Genomic DNA, 21771 nt, shown 5'->3' with positions numbered 1-21771 from the left:
ATCTAAGCACCCTTGGGGCAAATCCGTCCCCTGGGCCTTGAGTTTGACACCCCTGCTGTAGGGGTAAACACTATACCATGGACATATACTGAGTTTGTCACAGAATCCTATTGAAAAGAAATGTCTACTTACTGGTACTCGGAAAGGTGATGTATTTGAAGTATCTGTGGGATTGCTTGTTCCGGAGATGCTCCGTCTTCGAGGAGATGTCTCTGGTGGAATCTCTGAGACAAGACGATGAAAATAAATAAGGGAGAAAGTAAGTTTTTCCTTAAATAGAAACATCCTTCCCATTCCCTATGCAAATCTTTTAATATAATGATTTTATTATATCAAACAATGAAATTATATATGTATAGTGTAGTTAACAATGTAATATAAAACTACAAGAAAAGAAATTTGGGGAAATTATATTAGAGCTAAAACAATTTCAGAAATGTTGAACAAACTGGTTAGAAGTCTCTTTTATTTTATTCATTTTGCTCCTTTGTAAAATAAAGAATGCAAATTGATTAAGCAATCAGATATAGATTTATTTATCAAGGTCTCTAATCATTCTGTTGGCTATTCTTCATGCAGAAAATTATCATTCCCGATGTCAGGATAATTTCAAATAAAGGGGATAAAATAGTATGCAAAACTCACTAACCCACCTTTTTGCACAGTACAATATCAAGAGAAGTTACACTTGTTAGTTCTTAATTCAGTAGTTCAAGAATTTAGTATCTCAGCATTTCATAATAAAATAATAATTTACAATGTTATTGGACAACTGAGTAAAATATTATTTAATTAGTAGTTGAGTAAGTTCACTTTAGTTGTAAGCATGTTATGTATTCCCTTTTTACTTTTTTAAATTGAACTTTACTTCATTTTAACTTATTTTATGTAATTTGTTTAGAAATTCATCTTTATTTTTTCCTGAACTATAAATGCCAAGAGGGCATAATTTTCTCCCAGAATATATCTACATTCTCCCAAACTCCTCCATTTGCCATGGAGTGGGCTGATGTAAACATTTAAGTTTTGGCTCATCAAACTGAAATTCTTAAAACAGGAAGTAATGGGCCGTTTCCTTGAAAGTTTTGCAGATACCGCTTCAAATTTCACCAAAATATAGCATTTAAAAACATGCTGCATACAGGTAGTCTTTGACTTACAACAGTTCATTTAGTGATTGTTTGAAGTTACAGTGACACTGAAAAAATGATGTATGACCACTTTTCACACTTACGACCATTGTAGCATCCCTGTGGTCACCTGATCAAAATTCAGATGCTTGGCAATTGACTCGTACTTATGGCAGTTGCAATGTCCCAGGGTCATGTGATCAACTATTGCACTCTTCTGATAAGCAAAGTCAATGGGGAAACCAGATGCTCTTAACAACCGTGTTCCTAACTTCCTAACAGCAGTGATTCACTTAACAATTGTGGCAAGAGAGGTCGTAAAATGGGGCAAAACTCATTTAACAAATGTTTTATTTAGCAACAAAAATTTTAGCCTCAATTGTGCTCACATGTCAACAACGACTTGTATTTAGATCAGGTAGCTGTTTATTTTAACCAAATTTGATTACCAAATTTCAAAAAAGGAAACATATTTATATCTGGTGCCCTGTAAAACTTCGTTTAAAAATTCAAATCTGGTTTCAGGTATGCACTTTATAAATGTCAGAATTTCTTCCAGCTCAAAGATTTTGAAGGTTCCTCTCAGCTATCTAGTTCTGCATTACTCTGAAGGAACTTCTAATTCTTAATGCCTATGTGTTGGATACAGAACATAGTTTGCTTTCACTCTTTCAGCTTATGCGCAACACGAATCACAAAAATAGCAAGGCTAGACTTCCATAAGGTCTAGGGTGGGCCATTTCCCGCTTTATGAGAAAAATGGTGACTCCAGGTTCTCAGAGTTTTCATTAGAATGATGGAAAAATACTGTCCTTTTTGGGTAACATCTCAATATATGCAAAAAAAAAAAAGAAGGGAGCTTGTGTGATAGCTCAATGTTACTGCACACATACATACCCTTCGCATATATCAATGCATCGGTTCTTCTGTTTCCTACAGCCTCATCTGTGACATTTAGAAAATTTCGCAGGTAATCCCATCAGGAACCCACACCTAACCATCAATTCAATTTTTGACCAGTTAGGAAATCTCATCTTGCAAAAATGCTTGTCTTGATCCTTTCTGCTTAGGTACACCAGTATTCCTGCTTTAGCCCAGATTCCAGTTTTTGGACTCCGGCATAACATTATTTTTCTGCCATCCTTTCCTTCCACATCGCAGGTTCTACTCTGCAACTCATAACCATGGTGACAGCTGTTGGGGAAAATGCCTGGCTTGCAAAGCTACAGTGTCATGCTATCACTACTGAGGCTCAGCAAAGGCTCCTGGGATTGTGTTATATTAATGGCTTATTTTCTTATTTGCTAGCTTCTTGAAGCAGGACTAGAAATTGAGATAAACTCAGAAACATCAGGCACAGGTGAAATCTTTTACTGTTGAGAACTTCACAGCAAGGAACAGGTTAACAAGTCAGGCAGTGATTGAAGGGGGGGGAGAGAGGACAACATCTGCTGGAAATTCAGGGATAGGCAGACCAAATGGGATATGCCACACAGGGACATCAGTGGCACAAGTGGCATGGGAAGCAAGGAAAGTCCTGGCAAGACTTGAGGGGTTGGGGATATGTTGCAGTGAGATTGCAGGGAAGAGGGAAGCATCAAGGCACTGAGAAGGCCCAGCAGAGTCATTGACAAAGCAGGGATAGGCAGAAGGGCATAAGCAGTAGCTACCCAATTTATTCATTCCCCTGTAAAATCATTCCAGGATCCTTCCAGATGTGGTTCTGGCCAAAATTGGGAACAACAAAATGTTCCAGGTTACATTACTGCTGAACCACAATCAATTAAAAATGAATGGGCAAAACTCCCAGTTGAACACTACTATCATGTCTTCTCTAGTCCTCCTTTTCATATTTTTTTTTAAAAAAATTGATTTATATGCCGCCCTTCTCCGGAGACTCAGGGCAGCTTACAATGCGTTAAGCAATAGCCTTCATACTTTTGTATATTTATACAAAGTCAGCTTATTGCCCCCATAATCTGGGTCCTCATTTTACCTACCTTAGAAAGGATGGAAGGCTGAGTCAACCTTGAGCCTGGTGAGAATTGAACTCGCAGTAATTGCAGGCAGCAGATGTAAGTGGATGTTAATTAGTCTGATGAGCTACCAGAGCTCCTATGGTCATTAGACTAGACATAGCCAATTCCTGTAACCGTTCTTTGTATGTTTTACACTCCAGCCCCTTAATCATTCTTGTTGCTCTTCTCTGCACTCTTTCCACAGTCCCAACATCTTTTGAGACTTTGGAAAGGCAGGCGCTGGGATGCCTGTCCAAATACAAACTCCAAAATCTTGCCCTTCTCCTTTGGGCAAAGCAGCTGAGACCGCCCAAATCAGCTCCCTCGGATCACTACTCACAGAAGGGTAGATATTCAAGACAATTGTTTGGTTCTCTCCTCCCTTCTGCAGACAGGAAAGAGCAAATACACTTTGGCAATTTAATCCCTCTTCCCAAATCATCAGTCACTTTCAGTCCATTAACAGGCGCCCCAAAGCTAGCACTCTTCTGTTATAGACACATTTCCTATGAAGAGTAAGGTTTGCCCGCCCCCGCCCCAAATAATTAATGACAAATGCTGTTGCTATGTGCTAAATTTGGATGGTAGCAAAATGTGTGTCTTTATTCCAATTCAGATGTAATCATCTATAAGAGAGAGATCTGTCTTATATTTGCTATTTGCTTATTCAGGAAAAATTGCCTGCCATCAACACAGCATGTCTGTTCTCCTGGGTTCTGTAGTCGTACCTGAAGAAACCTAAGGAACATAGTTCCAATTTTACCAGGAGAAAGATGGAGGAAAATAAACAGCTATTCATTCCTATGAACTTTGAGATAAACTCATAGGGCATGCTTTCACAATTGGACCCAAACCAGGTGTGAAATTCAGCAGGTTCTGACAGGTTCTGGAGAACCGGCAGTGGAAATTTTGAGTAGTTTGGAGTACTGGCAAATACCACCTCTGTCTGGCCTCAGAGTGGGGAGGGAATGGGGATTTTGCAGTATTCTTCCCCTGCCACACCCACCAAACCACACCACACCCACCAAGCCATGTCCACAGAATCAGTAGTAAAAAAATTTGGATTTCACCACTGAATGAAACTATTTTCTCTTCTTCCCACTGAAGCTAGATCGTGCTTTTGTATTGTTTTTACCTGCCTTTAAAACCAATCTTCCTCTCCCTCCAAGTATATTAAATAATTACAGTGGTGAGAATCTAAAACATAATCAATTGATGAGGGAGAGTTTAAAACTTTTAACTGGTTCATGCCCCATGGCTAATACATGAGTTGGAATGCTCAGCACAAGTTCACAAATTCATGTTCATATTCATCATGCCCTTGCAGCCTGGGAAAAAGACATGAAGCTAACCTTAATATTTGAAAATGGTTTGTTTCTGTGCAAGAGTAATAATATCTTGAAAAATGTTTACTTTCTACTGACAGCTCACAAAACAGCAAAGCTCTTTGTAATAAAGTTACAAACACTTCTTCCCTTTTAACACATATACGAAGGCTCGCAGTTGAAAAACAATGTTAATATGGCATTAGTTGAGAATTTATAGAATTTGTGACTTGCAGTACTAGTTCTGGTAACAACTCTTGGAAATAATGCATATTAGATGCTCCCTTGCACATACGGATGGCGGAGAGGCTAAGAGAGCTGGACTTGCATTCAGTTACCTATGGAGTTTGATCAGAAAGGTTTTAAGAACTGTGGGAAAATAAAACAAAAGGGCAGAGGCAATTCTCTTAACTCTTCTCACTATTCAATAAAAAAACAGAAGAAGGCTGCTTCACCTCCAATCCAATATTAACAAAAAATGTCTAAACAATTATCAGCAAGCTGCTCTGATAGCCACTATTTACATTGCTGAACTTCTTAACAGAATTGATCCAATATAGCCCATTAATAAGATAGAGAGAAGATATCAGAGTAACAAAGAAATTAGAAAAGTGCTCTCATGATTCAGTTCTCATGAGTAAAGTTTGGTTGGAATTTCAGGAACTGAAATCTGCATAAAACATATACAACCACAGAGTACACAATTGAGCTTACAAGAAGAGTTGGGCTAATTATATAAAGAGGGAAACAGAGGCCAGAGAATGTTCAGAGAACTACAAAGCAGCACTATAGGAAGGATAGAGAGATAAACAGAAATTGGCTTGCCAAACTCAGTAGCAAAACAAAAATTAATGCAGCTGTTGATTAAAAGGAACAAATTTGGAGATACTAACAAAAGATTACTTTCTAATAATAGTATCAAATGGGTCAGTTACAGAAAGAGGCAGAAAAGACTAGAGATTCTAGGATAAGGATTGAAGGATGTAATTGCTTAATTTTTTCCCCAAATACCTATATATTACATTGATAGATATTTTCAGATACTTAGATATATCTAAAAATCAGGTCAACTTCCCTTCAGCTGCTAACAACAATAAAGTTACCACAAGCTAATCAAATGTTTATTTTCAGCAAAGATCTGGACAGCAGAATAACAGTTCATTCATTTGCCTTTTGGATAAGTACAAGTAGAAGCCATTTTCCTTCTTTTCTGTTTTCAAAGGACTCTGCAGTAAAGTTAAAGGCATAAGCAAACAGACGTAAGCAAACTTGCAGTACAATGGCGGAAACTTACATGTGGAGAACTGTAGCAATATTATCAACACAAAATATAAGAAATACCCAAAGATTGTTATAGAAACATTGCAATCTATTATAAAGCTTTAAGGATAGTAGAAAGAGGATGGAGCCTTAACTTCAGTGGTGAGATGCAACCGGTGTAACAACTGCTTTGCTTCGCACGAGCTTTGCACGTGCGCCAAACGGGCGATCTGCACGCACACAGTACATTTGAAAACAGCACCTTCTACTGCAGCTCCGGTGAATAAAACAGCTGAGGCGCGGCAATCTGCGCTGCTGAGCCAATCAGCTGAGCTTCAAACAAAGGAAATAAAGATAGGTATAGTGCAGGGGCGCGTGGGTGGACCCAGCTGATCGTTGGAGCGAACAGGTTCGCTCTCAGCTGATTGTTGGAGCTACCGGTATGCCCGAACCGATCCGAACCGGCAGAATCCCACCCCTGCCTACCTCCAACTGGTAGTGAAGAAAGCACTCAGTAGGGCTGTGCAAAGCATTCTGAGGAAGTGCTTTGCAAGGGGTGGATGCAGGAACAAAGATCCTCTGCTTACTCCTCAAATGGTTAAAAGCGGCTGCATGGCTTGCAGTCACTTGGTGTCTTTGAGAGAGTCCTTCGTTTTCTGCTCATCTGTCTGCATGCACAGAGGGACACTTCTGCTGGAACCACCAGTGCATCCACTTGCATGCAGGAGTAGATGATAAAGGCTTTGGAAGTAGCCAATAGAGATGCTCAAAAAGATAATGGGTTTTATGGTCCTCTTTCATCTGATCAGTGCAAAGCATCTCTTTTTAATGTTTGGCACAGCCCTGGTGGTTAACCTTTTTCCTTTGATGCCATTTTCTTCCTAAGGAACATTGCTCCTAACCCTGGTGCTTGATGGAGAAGACATAGTTGTGGACTTCTCCTGAATGAATCCCTTTTGAATGCTTTTAAAATATTTTAAAATGGGGAATAGGATCACAGATATCCAATTGTTATAGTCAGAATATTGGTTTTTTTCAACGGTCATATGTTAAACCTGTTTGATATCCTGCCTGGCTATTTGGTGGTATAATGCAGCTTTAAATGAAGCAATATGTTTTGAATAATGGGAAGAATAATGTAGACCTAACACTCACATATGTGACAGTAAAAAAAAATATATCTTTTTAATACCTGGGCAAGAATCTATTCTATGACAGCTAAGGAAAGAATATACCTGAGATATTATTTTAGGATTCCCTTCATTGTTTTCTGCAGAACATTAGTGGGTCTTTTTTGTAATGAAATACTCAAAACGATTTTCAAAATTATTCAGAGTATAACAATAGTAAAAGAAATAATAGTTTCAAGCAGTATTTCTGAAACTTTCTGAAACTACCGGCTGTAAAATTCAGAAAAAGTGGAAAATATCCAAGTAAACAACCCCACCCTCTCTTCTTTTACATGGTTAAAAAGTGGGAGGTTTGGTGTGGGGCATACCTTCCCATCTCCTCCATTTTAAAAACCCCTTTTAACTCAATTTTTTATTTATCATAGAATCATAGGGCTGGAAAGGACCTTGGAGGTCTTCTAGTCAAACCCTCTGTCCAATGCCTGAATTCTTACATCAACCTGGACAAATAAATGATTGCCCAATCTGTTATTGAAAACCTCCTGCGATGGAGCACAAACAGCTCCAAAGGCAACCCGTTTCATCGATTAATTGCTCTCATTATCAGGAATTTTTTCCTAAGTTCCAGGTTGGATCTCCCTCTGATGAGCTTCCACCCATTGCTTCTTGTCCTGCCCTCAGATGCTATGGATCCCCTCTTCTCTGTGTCAATCCTTCCATGTATTGGAAGATGTCTATCATGTCAACCTTTAGCCTTCTCTTCATTAGGCTAAACATTCCTAGTTCCCTTAACTGTTCATCATACAATTTAGCCTCCAGACCTCTTATCATCTTTGTTGTTCTTCTCTGCACTCTTTCTAGGGCTTCAGCATCTTTTTTGTATTGCAGTGTTGCTTGGGTAGTCCCAAGAGACCATTGTTCTACTTAGGATAGCAATGTGACCTATATGTTGGTATCTGGACTCAAAACTGGTTATTGTCGATTTTTTGAACTTTCTGCATGTGTTATTATTGATACATGTCAATGAATACCTTTGTACCCAGTGACCCAATTTCCAGAACCAAATAATAATTCAGCATGGTAAACAACAACTTGAACATTAAAAGCATTCAATTTGGGTAAATTAGAAACAGTATAAACAGCAATTGGAAATGTCCTGTTTATTGTGTCTTGTCTCCTAGCTATAGAAATTATCTTCTTAAAAAATAGTGATCTGATGTCATGGAGTTTAGTAGAATCTAGCCAGCCAACTGACAAGAACACAGACAAACTATGGACCACAATGGATTACCAAGACTTTGCACAGGATCATGTAGCTTAGAATAATAGAGATGGGAAAGGGTCTACTGATGGAAAGTCACACTTAATTACAACTGAGAGTAAATATGGTGCAGTAGCTAAGAAATGGAAAGGTTCAGGTTTTTATCCACTCTCAACAATGGAAGCTCACCAGGTGATTCAGGGCCAATCACACTCTCTTAAACCAATTGGCATAAGAGAGTTCCTGTTATGGGGAAAACAGGGAAAGGAGCACTACATATGCCATCTTGAACTTCTGAACGAAAAGCAGGATAAGTGTAAGAAAGAAAGAAATTACTCTCAGAAGCTGTAGCATTTGGCTTCCCTTGTTGCAGCTTGGAAGTTAAGTAGTATAGGTGCTTGTACTCGGAGGAATGGCTATATCAGTGCTATGGAATAAACTGGAAAATTGATTCCCCCTGCCCCCCCCCCAAGAAGACAAGAGCAAATCACTTTTGTACTATTATCAAAAACCTGTTCAACAGCAATGTTGGGTTTGGTAGCTGCCCAGTAACATATCATAGCTCTACATGTAGTTTTCCAACCTGGCTTAATTATTTTAAATCGTATTACTGTAATGTAAACATATCCACAAGCTATGACAAAAATCTATTCCAGAGGACATCCTAAAAATATCTTACTTACTTCTCTTCAACCAGATGTAACTTGATTCATATGTACTGTATATAATTGACACAGAGAATAAAAAGCTAATTTTTCAAATAAAGTTTACAATGAAATAATAACCTCAGTATCCAATTGACACAAGGCAATATAGACATACAAGCCTTGATTTTTCTGGACAGCATACAGTGAACTTTAGATGCAATGAACCAAATTTTAGTTTGGACTTCACTCCCAAACAATGGGTAAACAGCTTGGATAAACTTGGTTAATATAATCTGCATCCAAATCAAGTTAATACAATTATGTATTAACTTGATTTGCATAATTACCTATTGCTTAACGCATTGCTTAACGCATTGTAAGCCGCCCTGAGTCTCCGGAGAAGGGCGGCATATAAATCAAATTAAAAAAAAAAAAAAAAAAAAATCTCATAGACAGACATAAATGTTGTCAAAAATAAATTATACCATTATTAACATAAAGTAAATTAACTCAAATGACATAAACTGATGCAAAATACAGACATTTGGTTTAATGGACTTTCAGATTTAATAAACTTCCCTGCCTCTAAATGGTCATGTACTGTAACAACTGTAACAACCTGTGCAGTAATGTAAACACATCTTCCCAAATCAACTGTCATTCTCCAGCAAAAGAGACTGGGGGTTTCTCGGGTCAAGCTCAGATTTAATTCCTGGCATTAAGATCTTTAGGTGAAAAGGATGGGGAGGATTTTTAGGAGAGAAGGAAGAGAAAAGCAGACAATCTCATTAGAGTAGATCTGACATGATATGAAGCTTCATATGTTGTGAAGCTGTGTGGGAGTTATCTTGTGAGATCATGACACTCCATCCTCGAGAATAGGGGGAGGAGGAGTCTCTACAATCCAAACCCCACACACTGGGGCTACAGGTATCTATACTCTTAAGCAGCATTTGCCTTGGATTGAGTACTGCATCCAGATACATGCTGTTGGGCAATCTTATAGAATTTGTAGTTCAGATTTTTTAAAAATTTTCTCTGAACTGACTTCTTATACATATGGAGATATGAAAGAGTCATATTTGGCAGTAGAATATTTGTTTGTGAAGCTCAATACTGTTTCCTTGATCAGCAGAAGTTTTATCCATCTCTACATTGAAATATCCTTTTCATTAGTAATGGTAGGGATTCAGTGCCAACCCAGGATCATTTTGCCTCTTGAGCCAATCATTTTTGGCCTCATCTACCCTGTTAGACTACTGTAGGAACAAAATCACTCTTTCTTTTAAAAAATGGACTTAGTTGTATGTATTACAAGGGAGGGGGGGAATATAAATTCTGTTAAAAAGTGAGTTTCCAGCATGTGGAATTATAGAAATGGATCCTATAATTACCAAAACTGAATATCTCATATAGTGCCTACTCTAATCTAACAATGGGTAAATATGTTCTAGAACTGAGTAAGCAAATGGGGAATTCTGAGACTTGAATGGTTCTTTGGAATGTGTTACCTTGTAAAGAGATTTAATCTTTCTGAAGTTTGAAAAACATGGCAACTTTTGCAAGAGATGAAGATATCAATCAGACATTTTCTGATTTTGTGACAATCATTTTAGAGTCTTGGAATCCTACCTGCTGTAACACTTAGAATCCTTAAGACATTGTGGACTTTAAGAGTGCATTTAACACGAAGAACGTTGTGTGCACGTTTGCAAGTTTCTCATGTAGAAGAGAATTCAAACTTGACTTACAGACTACTTTTTAAGCAAGAATTCTGATAAATGTTTTTATATGGCTTCACAACACTCTGATCCAATATGGCAATTCTTATATTTCCTAAAATAAAATTTAATATGACTAGTTCTTGGTTTTTAATTTTTACTCATCTTTATCAAAAAGATCATAAACCAGAATTGGTTACTTTTTAAAAACATAAGTGCAATGTCTGGATGTAAATAATACTGATGAACTAAAATGTCTTTAACGGGGCCTTTAAAATTTTCACATTATTATCATTTATTACAAATTAACATAGCACCACCTAAGTACATGCTATTTGATACATAAATCTTTAGGGAAAATGGGACACAAGCCAGAAATAAATTTCTCTGGATGAGTTCATTGAAATTAGACAGATTCTCTCAGGCTAAGGGGAACAGGTGGGGGAGGGTGGGGAGAGACTAGGCAGAAGAATGGCATAAAGTTCAAAGCATCTGTGTCAACTATGCCTGACACTGAAGGTTATGAACTCGTATTTAGATAACATTTAATGTTAAGCCAAAGAGAAAAATCACATACATTGTCCTGAGACTATTCTCAGTCATAAAATCAAAATGAAAATTCTGCTAATTCTTTTTCAATAAGTATTCCAAGCCTACCGTACCAAGAAATGACAGGAGGCTTCGCTCATCTTCTGTGCTGCTATCCAGCCACTCGGCCGCATCTCCAGGAGAAAGGAGACTCATTCTCCAGTTAGAAAACTTTTCCATACAGTAGATAATGGCAGCATAAATCTGGGAAGGGAAAGTGGGGAAACGCGGAGGGTCTTGGGAGGCCAGTACTTAGGATTTCTGGCTGAACCAAATAAAATGGAATGTAGAAAAGAAAGAAAGTGTACCGTGGCCTGACTCCGATCTCCCTAGCTGACAGACTTATCTGATTAAAAGACAGAGGCAGGAGAGAAGATTTGATGTCAGCTCCTCAGCTCAAGCAGGAAGAGTAAAAAAAAGATGACAGGCTGGTGGCCTCCAGTTTAAAAATGACAAAACAGCTTTTGAAAATGCGGAGGCATGGAAAGACAAAGAAAAATGACCCCACTACAGGAAAGATTAGCAAAGCCATGCAGTTAATAAAGTGTAATATATGACTGCCCTCCTTTTAGGGGAAAAAAATGATATAAAATTCTCATAGCTTTTGTTTTTCAGTTTTCCGAAGGAAGGCTGTTTAGAATCCTGCCAACAACGGAGAGGTTTGCATCGCCACCAGACCTTTCCTGCTCCAGCTACAATTACAATAGCATCTGACTCTCTTACAACACATTTGCTCATGCAATGGCAGGTTGATCAATCTGTGAATAGGAAGAGTCCCTCCCTCCTTCCCTCCCTCCGCATGGCAGCTGCATTGATCGACAATAATGGAATCTGTTTCTGACTGCCAACAACAGCATTAAGGATATTAGAACAGCTCCTCTTCATCAGAATGAGAAGCAGCCCGACGCAACCCTGGTTCGACTTTGGCCTCCTTGGTTAATAGGGCTCCCCCCCATCCGCTGGGAAAGACAAAGAAAAGGGTCAGCAGAAACAAGACCTGTTAGGAGAATCAAAGAAGCCACAGCTACAAAAACAGGGTCCAATTAGTTGACAAAGAAGAGAGTATACGAAGGCTGCCTGCTGCCCATGCCTGTTCTGTAGCTGTATATTGGGTGCATCCTGTATTTTTTTGCAACATAAAATTGAGGGTGTGAGGAGGCAAGAATGTTTTATATGACTTAAAGGGTCACTTTTCAGGTTTGCACAAATGAAAGCAAGTTATGAGTTCTGGCAAATGAGAAACATCTGGGCCTTACAAATCAGAAACATCTCCCTCTGAGACCTGTGCTGATGTTCTGAGAAAAACCATTCTCATTAAAGGAATATGACCCCTTTATTATTCTTTTAAAATACATCTACATAAAAAGAACCCCCACTAATTTCTGAACCCTACTAATTATCATTACAAATAACCTTTTAGAAGGAAACTATATAAAAATCATAATGCGTGCCAGCAAAACAAACAAAAAAAGTACATTCAGGCCAGGAAAGCATATGGCCAGGGAGAGACGGCATCAATTCTTAGTAGGAGAAAAATTCTAATTACAGGTAGCCACAACTGAGCTCAACATTTGCTAAGTTGCTAAGTGAGACATTTGTTAGTGAATTTTGCCCCATTTTACAATCTTTCTTGTCGCAGTTATTAAGTGAATTACTGAAATTGTTAACTTGTTAAGTGAATCTGGCTTCCCAATTGACTTTATCTGATGGTCAAAAAAGATGATCACATGACCCAGGGACAAAACAACAGTCATAAATATGAGTCAGTTGCCAAGTGTCTAAATTTTGATCACATGACTATGAATTGCTGCAATGGTCATAAGTATGAAAAATGGTCATAATTCCCTTTTTTCAGTGCTGTTGTAACTTGTAATGTTCACTAAATGAATTGTTGTAAGCCAAGGACTACCTGTATTTCACTATTCTGTAACATATAACATTTGTATATAGAGCCAAACATTTTTAACAATGCTCAGGCCAATGCTCTCAAACTCACCAGTTAATGAGAAGGGGCAGTATGTAAAACGGGATCAACCTTACAACCAAAGTGCCTTCTTTCTTCAATGATGAAGTTGAAAGTGGAGGGGACACCAAGAAAATCCCTTGGCCATGTGTTTCCATAAGTCTGGACTATATTCATAAACATCTCCCTCCTCAACAGGCACTATATAGTACTGGCAGCGAGGAACAAGGTGATCAGTTGAGCAATAAAAAATCTTTGATAATCAACCAAATGTAATTGAATTATGAATTAGCCATTAATGAAGGAGAAAAAATAAACACAAATAGTTGATTTTCCCTATTTAAATCCTACCAAGTGATCAGTCTCTAAAGCACATTTTCTTTCCGTTTATAGTGGTTGGTTCTTTTTGATTTTGTCACAGGAGATTTTTCTACAACTGAAAATGTTGAAATGAGAATGACTTTTCCCAAATCAGAGAACGAGATAGCCAATGCATCTTTGCAATCCAGAATTTATTCACAAAGGCACTCTTGATAATTTATATGCTCAGGGAAAAATGTAACAGATGATGGAGTGAAACTTCAAGTACATTTCAAACTTGATTTGTTAAAAACTCTGTTTATGTGAAACCGAATCCATAGAAAAAACTATGCCATGTCTGCGAAATACTCAAACTTCAAATTGTAAACTATCAATACATAACTTAAAACATATTGAAAAGTCTAAATATCAATATGTATATCATAACCAGAGATTGTTTTTAGAGATGTCACGTGTCTGACATTTAGGAGTCTAAGCAGCTTTTGTTTTCTTGTGGATTTAGAAGTTGAATTTCTGATAAATGAAGCTTCACAGAAGTTTGCGTATAAGCATTTTATAATGCAGTCTAGTAGCATGATCATTCATAATGCATGCAAACACTAGAGCCTTGACAGCCATGGCAAGAGACGCTTTGTGTGCACAAAATGCAGGAGTGGAACTATAATAAAGTGCATTATCTTTTTAAGCATTATGAAGCCACAAAAGATGGAGCCATGGAACTGACTCAAACTAGTCGAAGGGGTCTTCACTGACTAACTTTGCAATATTTTTTTCATATTATTGAAGGAATATGTATTAAAATGCCTAAAGTTAATTGAGACTGAAGGAAAGTGTTAATTTAGCTTATTTCTTCTCATTCCAAGTTATCAGGTTTGGCAACTAAAGCTTAGAATACCTACATATAAAACAACTGACAAGATTTTTGGAGGTCTATGTTATAGCAATTACTTTGTAACATAAGGAAATAAAACTATACCATGAACATTAAGCTGTACACCTCACTTGTGCACTTTAGTTAAAGAAGGATAATAGAATAGCCATGGAAACTAAGACAAGTCTGAAAATGCAGCATATTATTGCAATGGTTGATCAGCTTCACAAAACATTAGTATATGCCATGTTATCTAATGTCCCACTGATGTGGTATGACTCTAAGACTGCTTCCAGTTGCTTTCACATCAGCTAATCACCCCAAAACTCTTTGGTACGAACTGAAGTTACTTCTTGGATAAGAAGTGAAATATCTTCAAGGAAAAGCAAAGTCCAGTTGCCTTTTAAAAAGAACCTTTGGGACAACTCCTTGGCACATTCCCATAAACAAATGTGTTCCTCTTCAAAGCATGTGTTCTGCAAACCTGACAAGTTTAACTAGATGCAATGAGCTAGATATTATCAGCATTAAGGTGGAATGTCAGTCACCAATCTGGTCTATCTTTTTCATTTCAGATGGAAAGCAAATCAGAAAGGGGCCGGAACCACAGAGTACATATTTCCTCTTATGCAGTGTTATGTTTGGTCTAGCTGCATCTGTTTGACAGATATTAAGTTATTACTTCTGTAAAGCAGAGTAGTCCATCAGAAAGAAAGTTAAAAGCCAATAATTGCTCTTCTCAAATGTCATAGATCACAAAACTTCATTTGCTTTTATGGAGGGAGGTACCTTTAAATCAGCCTTGACTTCCAGCAACTGCTGGACTAGTCCCTGAAATTTTCTTGGCAGGATTGCAAATGTGCCTTGCCATTGCCTGCTTTCTAGAGCTGAGACAGAGTGACTGGCCCAAAGTGACTGTTACCTTGCTAACTTTGTACCTGTTAGGCAGCATCAAAGGATAAAGACTAAGGCAGGATTTATTTCTTGTAATTGTGTCTAACCTTACTGCTTTGGTAAAATATCCAATGGTATAATTCCTGTAACCCACAGCTTCTCAACACAAGTTAGCTACTTCTCATTTACTTAAATTCATTCCAGTACATGCTTCATCCTGAAAGACAGGCAGCTATCCAGAAAATATTGGCATGCTATGTATACTGTGTGAATGCTTCACCTGGAAATAATAATACCCTAACCAATCAGCAGGTGCCAGAGAATGAAAACACCTCCTCTCAAATTCCAATGGAGTGGTATGTATGTGTTTAAAAGTATTGTTACTTTCCTTTGGAATTGCTATGTTTCAATTCTCTGGCTTCTCATGGGGAATTCTGCATTGCCCTTTAACTTTAATACTGCCATAGGCTCATCATGTAATCTTAGGTGAGACATTTTCTGTTGCCAGCCATTTTATATGTGCATGCATGGGAACAATACAGAGACACTAGGGAATTCAGAACGATAGAAAGAAACTAACTACTAACTCTAACATATGAGGGAGCAATATTTTCTTGAATGGCTGATTCCAGAATACTAGTCAGCTGATTCAAATCACAAATTGATGGACTGACTGCTGCTTCCTGTTGGTTGTCCACTTGGCAGCACATCATGTTTTGCTCAGGGCAGTACATTAAATCAACTTGACTGATTTTTCACGGTAATATAGCTTGATGGAGATTGAAAAGGCAGACATACTTTCTGTAACTCTTTTTTAAATAATCAATGTATCTACTTGTAATCATTCTTATGGTAATGAATGACAGATGGACTTAAAGGTGGGATAAATGACATTAAATATCTTCAGCCATCAAAGGAACCAGCACTACTTCACATGAGAAACTGAAGGCTGAAACATTCCTGCACAATTTGAATTAATGGGGTGGACAGGCAGTAACCTCCAGCTATTTGGGGAACCAGAGCTGTGGAGTCGGGAGATAAATGTTCCGACTCCGACTCCGACTCCGACTCCTCAGTTTTTTGTACTTCCGACTCCGACTCCGACTCCCCGACTCCGACTCCTCTGTATTAATATGCGAATGTATTTTATACATTCCTTGAAGGAAAGAAAGGCAACATACATGTCATTACCACAGGACTACTGGCTGGGAAGCCAACAGTCTACTGTATTGAACAGTTTAAGCAAAAGACAAACACAATGAAAACAACAAAGTTTTATTAATTTTTTTTTATTAATTTAATTAATCAAGTTGCTGGATAGTAGCAGCAGGCATAAACATCAGGAACAGGAACTTTACCAGTTCAAAAATACAAACCACATTATTTGGTTGTTTTAGAACAAAAACAAAGCTTATCTATATGAACCAAAAACAAAATCTGTAAAACCTAGAAATGGTTTATATTAATCTTGAAATGTAGTTATAGGCTTAGCAAATGCAAATCAATTCAATGTAGAGTTCTAAGGAAGAGAATTGCCTCTGCCAGATCCTCTTTCATAGAGGCTCTTAAGTCAGACTTTATTATTTTTAGGGCTGAAAATAATCTTTCGACACTGACTTGGGTGGGTGGCATTGCAGTAACTATTCTGGCCACATCACTAACGATCTCTGGATAAACAAGGATGGCTTCTTCAACAGTAAGTTTTGATGAGCGATCATACTTTTCAACTTCTTTTAGTGCTTTATAAAACTCCTGTTGGAATTTTTTTATTTGGACATTTACTGGTTCTGTAACGCTTATGCGACGTCGCTTTCCTTTAGCAACTTCCATTTTGTCTAAGAAGGAATCAAAGTCTAATTCTTCGTTTGAAGAAGATGATTCTGAGTTACCACTATTGCTTAAAAGAACTCCATCCTCCTGTGGAGGTATTTCAGGTCGTAATCCCTTCATGCGAACTGCTACATCATAGAGGGCCTTTTTCCCAGTAGCAATCTGTTTACTGTTCAATAAAAGTCGGCTCATTGGGTCGACATAAATAGCCGCTAACAAGATTTCATTTTCCAGCAAAAGACTCTCTCTTTTCATCATTGAAGATGCAATGCCCTCAGCTATTAACCCTCCATTTTTGTTCAGGCGATATAACAGGCTCTTCCATTCCAAGAGGAATTTACCCGGGGTTAGATCATCACATTGCAACCTCTTGGTGACAGTGAAGGGGTGAGAAAGAAGGTTCTCCAGCTCTTTTGTTTGTGTCCACTGGCTTGCAGTTAATGCAAAATTTTCATTGTCCATTTCTTCTATGAAGTCTTTAAGTTCAAGCAAACGCTTCACCATTAAATAAGTGCTTCCCCAGCGAGTTGTTTGATCCAAAATGGCTCCTTTTCCTGCACGTCTTTTCAAAATTGCATCTGTTTTTGGGGCCCTGGCTGCAACAGTTACTTGCCGTAATTTGCCAATTAATGTAGCTGCATGGCGATCTTTTAATCCATCTCTTATGGCAAGTTGCAGTGTATGAACAGCACATCGCATATGATGAATAGTAGCAAGCTTCAATGCTTCTTCAACAAAGTTGTCTAAAAAAATGTCAGCATTCTCTTCAGTTTCTAAACTTTCTCTAATACTTGCAGAGCTGTCTTCCTCTAAGTCTAATATCTGTTTGATACCTTCTTCATCTGCCTTCATCTTCTCAATTGTGCTCAACATGTTAGAAGCGTTATCTGTCACAACACATAAAATCTGTTCCTTTTTAATTTCAAAATCTTCTAGAACACCCTCCACTAACTTCTGAAGGTAATCACTGGTGTGATGTGCCTGAGTGTCCTTTACTCCGAGGGTCCGTGTTATTGTTTTGTTATTTTCATCCACAAATCTAACATTAATAGCGAAATAATTGACTCTGTGACGTGTGCATGCATCCATTTTAAGGAAGACAAAACGTCCTTTCATAACTTTCTGTAGTTCTTCCTTTTTACATTTGGCCTCCTCAATTATAAGTTTCCTTATACTTTCTCTTTCCAGAGAAACACCAAGTTTTTTTGCCATTTCTCCATTTAGGCCTAAAAAGGCTGTCTGTGAAAAGAAGGATAGTGGTACACTATTCTTTACTACCATTTCAATAATGTGGTGTTTGAATTTTTCTGGTGTCAACCTTATGGTAACTTTGTCAGATATAAAGAATTTTCTTATTTGTGATTGTTCTCCAGTAGATTTCTGAACGTTTTTTGTCACAGAAGTAGATGCAATGTTTTCATTGCTATCTTTCTCATTCACGGCTTCTAACACTTTGGGATGAAAACGCTGTAAGTGTCTTTTCAAATTTGATGCTCTTGTAGGTGCATTTTTATCAGGCCCACTGAAACTGCTAATTTTTGCATCACATTGTTTTTCACCATCATCATCTTTTCTAATACATTGGCACACGTAATGTTTTCCATCACTTGATAATGCAAAGTGCTCATAAACAGTAGACTTTGTTGTGTTTGTTGTTAGCAGTCTTTTTGCCATTGTTTAGGATGCCTCTTTCCCTAAAATATAAAATATGTTATACTAACTGGCATATAATTAGATTTTTAATATCAACATACACAGTCTTGTAAGTTGTACGTACATGGCTTTATACAAACAAATAAGCTATATATCCCAGCACTAAACCTAGACATGATTTGTCCTATACAATATAAACACTTACAGTTGAATCCAAGAAGCTGTTCCACCAAGTTCTTCTAAGCCAGTGGTTCTCAACCTTCCTAATGCCGCGACCCTTTAATACAGTTCCTCATGTTGTGGTGACCCCCAACCAGGGGTGGGTTCTAAATTTTTTTACTACCGGTTCTGTGGGCGTGGCTTATTTTGTGGGCATGGCTTGGAGGTTATGTGACTGGGTGGGTGTGGCTAGCTGGTCATGTGACCGGGTGGCCATGGCTATGTGTATAGAGGGCTGAAAAAAGTCATTTCTGACAGGTCCTCGCACTTTTGACTGGTCCTCACACTTATGACCATCCTCACATTTATGCCCGTGCAGCATTTTTAACAACCATGTCACTCATTTCACAACTGCTTCTCTTCACCATGGTGACAAGATAGGGCAAAAACGTAAAATGTGAGAACAGTCGTAAGTTCGAGGACTGGTCAAAAGGGAGAGGACCAGTCAGAAATAACTTTTTCAGCCCTCTGAGTAGTCCATATACATAAAAGGATACAGCAATAGAGAGGGATGAAGGAAGGGAAGGGAAATTAGAGTAGGAGTGAGGGTAAGAGAGGGAGGAAGAGAGGAGGAGAAGGAGAAAGGAAGAGGAAGTAGGGAGGAGAAGAAGAGGGTGAGGAAGAGAAAGTAAGAAGGAAAGAAAAGAGAGAGGTGGTAGGTTTGAGGAGAAAGATTGCTGTACAATAAAAAAGATGAAAGGGAAGAAAGCCAACCCCAAACAAATATAAAGATATTAAGATAAAGAATGAATTGTTAAACTTTAAAGAATAAAAGAGAACAAATATGAATAAATAACAATAATTAGAAACACACATACAAACATACAATGTATTTTCTTTGAACAGAGTATTTGGCCGGTTCATAAATTTAAACAGTGTTTAGTCATGTTTAAAGTTTAAGCTAACAATCAGAGTTACAAGTTTTTATAGCCTTAGCTGAATGACAGCAGTTTTTCCAATGGTTTACAGCTTCAGTCTTGAACTATTGACCCTCCATTCCCTTCACTTATGCAAGTGTCTCTAGTCCTGCAAAAAACATATTTACTTAATCCCTTATCAGTGAGAGGCTAGGTTACCCATGGGCGCTGCGTTCCCTGTAACAGCAGAACACAACACTATGGAAAGTATAAGTATTGCCACTCCTAATTGTGCGTTGCGTGCCTTATAGTGAAGCACATGAAAAGCATGCTTCTTCACGGTCACTTAACGTGTTCATTTTGCGGTTACGTGAGGCACTGCATGCATTGGTCTTTATTCTTACAGTAGAGAAGTCATTAATTATAACTTTTTGTGAATTGGGACATTTAAACTTGCTTTTTTTAAAATTCCAATCTAAATTTAGTAGGAGTCGGAGTCGGAGTCGGTGCATTGTTTGCCGACTCCGACTCCGACTCCAGGTACCCAAAATTTCCTCCGACTCCGACTCCTCGACTCCGACTCCGACTCCGACTCCACAGCACTGTGGGGAACCATGGATATTCTCATTCTGCTAAAGGCCATTCTGGAATTTCAGAAAAAGTATAGGCATGCCATACAATTTGTATTATTGTGGCAGCAAATTGCTTTCTGACTTGGAAGAAATGAAAAGAATCCAGTGGGAAGATTTAAATCCAATGGGAAGATTTACCTACAAAACAGAACTAGTGAGTTATTCCAGCCATCACAGCGTTTGAGATTCCAAGGAGTCTGTCATCAGTTTTGGATTATAAATGTGGATTATCTGTGTTTTAACCAAACTGGTTAGTTTCTCTTCATTTCAAACATGTATATGTATATTAAGAAAAAAAGCACAATTACTTCAGTTAATCTGTTTCATCTGAAGTTGTTGAGAAAGGAGAGAGAAAAGGAACTAATAAAAGGCAGCTAAGGAAGGACCAATATTGTTAACAAGAATACAAGAATCTTTACCCAAGTGTTGTTCAAGATACAAAATACCGTTCCTGGCACAGAGTTTTTTGTAATATTGTAATATAAATATTGTTCTTCTATAAACAAATGTAAGCAACAATTTATATATTAAGCACATGAATTTTTGTGGATAAAAGTTAATTTAATTGAATGTCACTGATGAAGGGGATGTGATAAAAAAAAACTTATAAAAGATCATTAGTGTTTCAGATGCCATAACACTTTTTGGGCTTCACACACTGCACTTTGACTAGTGAAAGAAAAACACTATCACAGAATAAAATTTTAAAGTTCTAAGTTATTAAAAATATAACACAAAAATATTATGTGCAATCAGGAACATCCACCTGTGGTATGTCAAAAAAGCAAGATGATGATGACTTACTGTGGTGTGAACTCCTGCCTTATTACTGTAATACATAACAAACTTGTATTTGTAAAGTTCTGTCTTCAGTGTAACTATGAAAATACAAATGCACTATATGTTCTCGTTGCTTGTCAGCAGGCATGGGATTCAGCCAATTTGTCCCGGTTCGTGCGAACCAGTAGTTGTGCCCTATGGTCCTGCCCTTCCCTGGCCCACCTACCTGCCCCCGCTCCGCCCCTACCCACCCACCTGCCCTGGCGCTATGCCGTCCTATTTAGTTGTGTTTTTGAGCCGCGTGCATGTGTGCAAGCGCATGCACGAGCAAAGCGCATGCACAGAAAGCTGCGCACAGACACGGAAGGCACGCGCGCAAGTGAAGCAAATATGCGCACGCTCTCACATTTTCGCTGCTGGGGCGAACCGGTTGTTTAATTATGTGAAGCCCACCTCTGCTTGTCAGTCTAATTACACATATAAATTGTTACAAGATTTGATAACTATTATTTTATTGTTGCTATTATTCACATTGTAGAGTTATACAAATAAATTAATATACACAGGATGGAAAACAAAGTCTGAGAAAGTTGCAAAGAAAAATGAAGTTTTCAACATAGAATGGTATAGTGGTTATCTACTATTAAAGTCCCTGCTTCAAATTTCATTTC

At 38.0% G+C, this 21771-nt stretch overlaps 1 protein-coding gene across 3 annotated transcripts in view; it reads right to left on the bottom strand.

The window, feature by feature from the left end:
* Nucleotides 1-21771, bottom strand: part of RASAL2 (RAS protein activator like 2) — a 227694-nt gene that overhangs the window by 67124 nt on the left and 138799 nt on the right. For all 3 annotated transcript variants that reach the window (XM_070939241.1, XM_070939238.1, XM_070939240.1), the window contains exon 4: nucleotides 133-224. In XM_070939241.1, the coding sequence (XP_070795342.1) occupies nucleotides 133-224 (92 nt within the window). The remainder of the gene's footprint in view (nucleotides 1-132; nucleotides 225-21771) is intronic.

Source organism: Pituophis catenifer, unplaced genomic scaffold, assembly GCF_029215685.1.
Source record: "Pituophis catenifer annectens isolate HBS135680 unplaced genomic scaffold, rPitCat1.0.hap2 SCAF_3, whole genome shotgun sequence".
NCBI lineage: Eukaryota > Metazoa > Chordata > Lepidosauria > Squamata > Colubridae > Pituophis > Pituophis catenifer.
Note: the sequence above shows the minus strand (reverse complement) of the source record. Positions and strands in the feature narration are given on the sequence as shown.